Source organism: Benincasa hispida, chromosome 2 (assembly GCF_009727055.1).
Source record: "Benincasa hispida cultivar B227 chromosome 2, ASM972705v1, whole genome shotgun sequence".
Taxonomy (NCBI): domain Eukaryota; kingdom Viridiplantae; phylum Streptophyta; class Magnoliopsida; order Cucurbitales; family Cucurbitaceae; genus Benincasa; species Benincasa hispida.
Window position 1 is genome coordinate 40,430,516 of NC_052350.1, and position 7,323 is coordinate 40,437,838.

Below are 7,323 nucleotides of genomic sequence, written 5' to 3' on the forward strand. Positions count from 1 at the left end.
AAAATGATTAATGTGTTCAAGATTCTCTACACATTACAAGAAACTTGGGTTTTAATGTCGATTGAAAAAACTAAAAACAAATGTATAATGTTGGATTTTTTTTAAAATAAAGCGGATCTTTAATGTAGGTTTGAAATCGACATTAAAGATATTTTTTAATTAGGCTAAACCGACATTGTAGATGCCCATTTTTTTCTTTAGCAAAAAATATCCTCTCTTTCATTTATCTATCTTTTTTCTCTCTCCTTTCTCATTTCTCTCCTCCAAACCACTTGCCTTTGACCATCATCACCGTTCGTCATCGTCATTCACCATGCAGACCTCTCAGCCATTGTTCATCATTGCTCGTGCAGGAACGTCGTCATTAGCTCGTGGAGGTGCAACTCGTGCAAGTCAAACCTCTGTTCGCTCGTGCAACTTGTGCAGGTCAGATCTCCGGTGTCGATTAGCTCGTCATCTTGTGTAGGTCTGATCCCATTCAACTCATCGTGTAGGTTTGTTCGCCATTTAGCTCGTCATCAGTGTCAGATCTGCAGATTTGGTCGTGAGGTTTTCAGATCCAGTCGTCTATTTGCCCGATCTACTCATAGGTCTTCTGATCCAGTCATCAATGTGGTGATTCAGCTCTATTTCATAGGTCCGACACTCGCCGACGTTGTGCATGTGCCAGATCTTCCAGTCTCAACTCAGATCTATTCCAATCTTCGAGCTCCGGATCAAATCCGTTCAAGCTTGTGGGTTGTGTGAAGTTCTTCACAATTTTTTATCTAATTTACTATGATCGATAAGGAAGGCAGTTTAATTTTTTAAAATGGCAATTGAAACGGGAAGTGAAAAGTTAAGGTGTGACAATGATTCTTTTCTTGTGATTGCAACACTATTGTGAGAGTTTTGGGAATTTGTTACTTGGCGAACAGTGAAGAGTATAAGAACAAGAAGTTGAACTTGTATTTTTCCCATTTTTGAGCTCTTTTGTGAACTCCAAATCATTTCTTCCAAAGTGAAGTTGGGCCTTCAGAGTATAAGAACAAGAAGTTGGACCTTCCAAAGTGAAAGGTAGCTACATAGCATTCATCTATTGCACATTGACGGAGTGAGAGAAAGCCATGGTAATTGCTTTTTTATTCATTACTTAATTGGCACACCAAAACTCTCCAATAGCCATAACGTCTAAAACTTTCATTGTGTTTGTATTTATGGCTTTCACTTCTATCTTGTTTTCCCAATTTATAACTGTAGAAGAAAATACTCAGTCTAGCGACAACCTCTCCCACCTGGCCCAAAGCCGTGGCCTCTCGTTGGTTGCCTCCCAACAATGTTAACCAACAAATCCCCAACACACCAATGGATTCATTCAGTAATGAAGAAATTCAATACTGAAATTGCTTCCATACGCCTCGAAAATACTTACATAATCCCTGTCACTTCTCCAGAACTCCTCTTGAATTTCTTAAGACTTATGATTCTGTCTTTGCATCACGTTCTTCTACTTCCAACGTTGTTGATATCTTAACTCGTGGATATGTCTCCACAGTATTGTCACCATTGGGAGACCAATGGAAGAAGATGAGAAGAATCCTCACATCAGAAATACTCAATCCATCAACTCTCCATTAAATGCTTGGCCAAAGAACCATCGAAGCTGATACTCTTTTACGCTATATTTTCACCCAAACCAACAATAAGATAGGAGGTGCAGTGATTAATCTTAGAAGCATAACACAACATTATTGCGGTAACATTATTAGACAAATGCTATTCAATAGAAGATACTATGGCAAAGGAAGGGAAGATGGGGGGCCAACTTTTGAAGAAGAAGAACGTAATCAAGCGTTGCTGACCATTCTTAGGCATGTTCATGCATTTTCTATATCAGATTTCATGCCTTGTTTGAAGTCATTTGATTTAGATGGACATCAGAAAATTATGAAAAATGCTTTGAATATCATTCGAAAGTATGATGAACTCATTATAAACAAGAGCTTTCTGTTTTGAAGGATTTTTCAAGGGAATTTGGGGAGGATTTTTAGGTATCCAAAATTTTTGGTAAGCTAGTTAAAAGGTCTCTCTCGATTTCCATAAAAGTTAGTTGAGGTTTATTGGATTGGAAATTGTGTTTTGAAGCTTTGAAAAATCGATTTGAAGTAGGGAAAACACTGACTGAAGACAGCAGCCCAACCACCCCCACACACACCCACCCTGCCGCTCAGCGTTGCCTAGGCCATGAGCCTATCAGCCGCACATAACCTACCCAGTGCGTGCATCTCACGCCCACCAGCTTCAGTGCACGGGCGTGCCTTGTGCCATGTTCACCGCCTCCTGCGCACCCCAACACGCTCACACCCATTTTCATTCCCGATTGGCCTTGCCTTAGCCATTTTGGGTGTTGGTGAGCATTTTCTAAGCCCACCTTGATATTTTTACTCTAAAATGAATAAATTTAGATTTCAAAGTGATTTTTGGACTATTTTTGTTATTTTAAAGAAATGTGCTTAGGGTGCAAAATGTGAAAAATTAGGGCTTAAATTGAGTTCAATTGGTCATATGGAATCATTAAGGACTATTTAAGGTAATTTTAACCTCTCTTGAGTGTCTAGTAACCGTGCGACCATTTTTTAGACACTACAAGAAAAACAGCTTTCAGCGACGAGTAAAACACATTTCTAAAAACAAAAAAAAAAAAATGCCGCTAAAAGTATTAGCAATGCGTAGAGGCGCATCGTTGTGAATGTTGCGATAGCCGCGTAATCGAAAGTTTCAAGGACATACTCATTGCATGCCGCTAAAACGTGACGCTTACTAACACTAACGCATTACTAAAAGTGTAATTTTAGCAACAGATGTTTTGTCGCTATTTTTGATATACAGTGACGTTGAAAAATCGTCTCTAAAAATTAAGTTTTAACAACATATAAGATTGTTGCTAAATTTGGATCAATGATCATTGTAAGTATCTTTTGACACATATGTCAGTGTCGGTAAAAGTATTCGATTAATTAAAAAAATAATATTCAATTTAATATATATACCTATTATCACCAGTACAAAGCTGAGCTATAATGTAAGTCGAAAACCAACATTATAGGGGTACTGGCCGACATCAAAAAAGGTTGACTAACAGATATTTATATGAATATAATAAAATTAATAAGATATTTGTATACACAACTTTCAACAAACATAACAATTTACTCTTTTACTTCACAAAAGTAATATAGTTATTCGTCCCCCTCCTTAAGCTATAGTCAACTTATAAAGATCAACAAATTAGTAACTGTAATAGGTACAAGACTCTAAAGTCTTAAAATTACTTGTTGAGCCTAAATAATTGTCTTTTTTAGCTTAAATACTTATCAGTTTCACCACCTAGCTTTTTTTCTAATGAAGTCGTCGACATCACCACACCCAACTTGAACTCAAGCATCTTCTTACTTTTGTCTTGAATATTTTTAAACTAAGACGAAAGACTAATAAATCCCAAATTCATTTTATAAAATGCATAAACATAAATACAAAGGAACACATAAACGATTCAACATAAACTCAACATTCTCCTAAACTCAATAGGAAACACAATAAACTAGAATTTTGCAAAATATATAACATAAACCAAAAGACTTATATACACATACAACTCAATGGAAACCATAAACAACTTAACAACAAATTCACTTGGAAAACATAGAAAAAATGATTTGGGACCTAGCTGAAAAGTATCTGAACATGTCCGAAACGAATCTAAAGCTTTAAATAGAAGCTTCAAGTGCTGCGAAAAATTATAAAGCAATTAAAATTAGTCACAACTCCAACACAAACCTCTCTTCCAATATAATTTAGAGAACTTAGTCCAATATTCTTAATTAAACTACAATAATTTTGAAGGGAGATGTTTTTGTTGGATTTTATGTCCTAAAACTCGTGGTTTGTAAACAATAGAACTTATTCTGAAAATTCAATAAGTTGCTATTGAATAGATGTTTTGCTTATTAGAAATCCAATAAACCTAAAAATCCCTTGACTATTACATGAGTACTTGAACTTTATGTGGAGACATAAAAGTGGATCAGGTTCGAGTAAATAGTCAATATGATCTATAGTGTATGAATAAGGTTAGGTGCCTTATTCTGGTAACACTATTAGATGCGACCTACTCTGTAGTTTTTACAAAGAGTTGTAAAGTGCTACAAACGAAGCGATCTTAATTCGTACATGTTATGACATGAGAAGTGGGGGCGTCCTATGCAAATGAGTTTTGTACAAGATCGGACCACGAAATTAGTCACTCTTACTTTATAACACTATTTACTATTTTAGAATGACTATTTCAAAGCGATGACTTAGGTAACTTAACCTTAATCCCGAGCTAACTATGAACTCCTATTTATTTGGGATTATCCTTAGATTTTCATATGTGAAGGTTGGTTCAATAGCACCGGCTCAATAACCTCCCATTTCAGGGGTAAGACCAGATAAATAGTTGGGGACATAGGATGCAAGAAGAAATTCACTCCTACCCGCTGTTTAGTGATAGTAGAGAGGTTGTTCCCTTAAGTGCTGATTTTGGGTCTTGAATAAGGGACTCCACTCAAAAGAGACTTAGTTTGGTGACTGGATGACATATCAATTGTTCATAAGAGGATCAGTGAGGCTTGAGGAATAAGAGATAATTTCAGGGGTAAAACAGAGATTTGACCTAGCCGTTATTACGAACGACCTGTGAAGGGTTAACTTACTAATCATGGTTATATCGAGTTGACATAATATATCTACAGTAGGGGAGTCTAACTATGGGCTTTATGGAGTGACCCATTAGTTAACGAATGAGGGTTAATTCGGTCTAATGAGTTTAGCCAATTAATCTCGAATCGTTGGAGCCCATGACTATAGGTTTGTAAGGTTCTCCTACTACCTCGTAATGGATTAACTTTAGAGTAGCGTGATAAGTTAATTTGAAATGTTCAAATTAGAATTAAAGAAATTAGTAATTTATATGAGATATGATTACACGTTTAATTTTTAAGCATTAAACGAAATCGGAGAATTAATATTTAAATATGATTTAAATATATAAAGGTGTGCTTGTGTAAAATTAATTTAATATTTGATATTAAATTAATTAGAATTATTTAAATTATTTAAATAATTATTTATTAATTTTATTAGAAAACAAATTGATTTTTGAAATCAATTTTATAAGAAAACAAATTGATTTTTGAAATCAATTTTGTAAAAGTTGAAAAAGATGGGAAAAGGCACAAATGAAAATTCAGTATTTTCCATCCACCTTCATAATAGCTCACCCATAACCCACCATCTTTAGGCTTCAATTACTCTAAGCATGAGTTGCATCTCATGCAGTCATTTTCTTTACATTATTGTCTGCAATATATTGAGAAGATGGGAGTGAATTTGAGACATGCAACATGTAGAAATTTTGCTGAAAAATTCGTGGTGAAGAAGGTGTTCTTCAATTGGGTTGTTGCTGTTAGTTACTCTCCAAATTCCCTTAATTCAAGATTATTTTGAGTTCCACAACTCAATCTAGAGCACCAAAACAATAATGGGGAAGATCTTCAGGTGGTTTACAACAAGATTTGGAGAGATTTGCAGCTGAAAATTGAGATTTCAAGATTTCTACAAGGTATGACTTGAAACCTATTTATTTCTACAATAGCATGCTTTAGTTTCTGCCAAAATTAATGAATTAAAGTGCTTATTGATCCTTGTTGCTTCCGCTGCTTGCTGATATAATCCAACAGTTCTTACCTTAACCATAATCTTACAAATTAATTTAAACACTGAACTAGCCAATCTTGAACTACAAAAAGAGTTTCTCAAGAATATACTATTTTATAGCACATTAATTAAGTCTACAAGGATCTAAATAGAGTTTTTACCTAATAAAGAATGTCCAAAACTAATTAACTACAAATCTTTCCTCGCCTACTAATAGAAATTATAACAACTCAATGGAAACATAAACAATAACAAACTCCTTAAATGCTTGGAAATTCTTCTATAACTAACCACTATATACAACTCAATGGACAATTACTTATAAATCTAAAAAAGTAAGTCTATCAAATTAAGAGAAAAAACTAATAACAACCATTTTTATTTAGAAAATGATGGAGTTGACATTCAACACTCGGAAGCAATTAAGGATCTAAGCACTCTAATTACATCAATTTTAGCCAAAAAGCATGCATATTCATGATTTTAAATATATTAGGGTTTCTGATGAATACGTTTGATGCTTCCTCCAAATTACTTGAATTGTCCACAGATCTCTTTAACAATCTATGCAGTAGACTAGTACAAGAATCTTTTCTACTAATCTCAGACTTTAAATTGAGTGGGTAGAATTAAAATTGAGAGGAATTGAGTGTGGGTTTTTTAAAGTTGAACAAGAGGAAAAACTTCCTCTTTGTGATTTTTGATTTCTGAATCATGAATCCCTTAATCTGATATTTAAATCTCAATATATAGAAGTTAAACATGCATATCAGATTAAACAAGAAAGAGCCACTTCATTTTTCAATTAATTTAGTAGCATGAGGTATGATTGAATGGAAAAAGTGGGGTTATCCCATTTTCCATTAAAATCCAATTGTTTCACTTCTTTTTGCTCTAGCATCCATGGATGGTGTTCAATCGGCGTCAATGCTAAGGATTGGTAGGATTAAGTGGAAAGAAAGGGGTTTAGAGGAAAAAGAATAACAAATTGAGACTAAACTTATAATCGATAGATTCTTTTCTTACTTGTGAAAACAAAGAAAGTATGGGTTTGTAAATAAAAAAGAAAAGAAAAATATAGGATACCAGGGAGAAGAAGAATTCATAAAGTGGAAAGAGAGAGAGAGCAAATGTGTGTATTGTGAGTGAGAAATAATATTTTGTTAAAAAAAGAGAGATAAAGGAAGAAAAAGGATGGAAATGAATGAACGGTCACATCATGGGTAGAAGTAAAATGATATTGTTATTTAAGAGGGACGAGGGGAAAGTACAAAAGTGCAAGGGAAATAGGTAGTGTGTGAATGTGCAATTTTGGAGTTATAATTGATGGGAAAAGGTTTGAAATTAATTGTTAAAGGAAAATTGATAATATTCTCATAACCTAATACCAATGGTTATTGGAACTCCATGTTCGACCGAAGTTGGGATTGCTTACCATGCAAAGGTCCATAATTATGTGAGTGGATATTTTCAAGTATTTTTACTATAAGCTATATGTTGATGTGTGAGTGGTGTTGGAATGTCTTTAAGTTCGTAAATTTTAGAAACATATTCTATTTATCAATAAAAGTATTGTCGAAGAATTTA

At 34.1% G+C, this 7,323-nt stretch overlaps 1 protein-coding gene and 1 pseudogene across 1 annotated transcript; both read left to right on the plus strand.

The window, feature by feature from the left end:
• The first annotated feature begins 265 nt into the window (after positions 1-265).
• On the plus strand, positions 266-862 carry LOC120070550. The gene is made up of 2 exons (XM_039022342.1): positions 266-426; positions 495-862. Exons 1-2 carry the CDS (start codon positions 314-316, stop codon positions 745-747), a joined length of 366 nt encoding a protein of 121 aa, XP_038878270.1. The 5' UTR covers positions 266-313; the 3' UTR covers positions 748-862.
• A 244-nt stretch (positions 863-1,106) lies between these two features.
• LOC120072097 lies at positions 1,107-1,995 on the plus strand (annotated as a pseudogene).
• Positions 1,996-7,323: the final 5,328 nt, after the last annotated feature.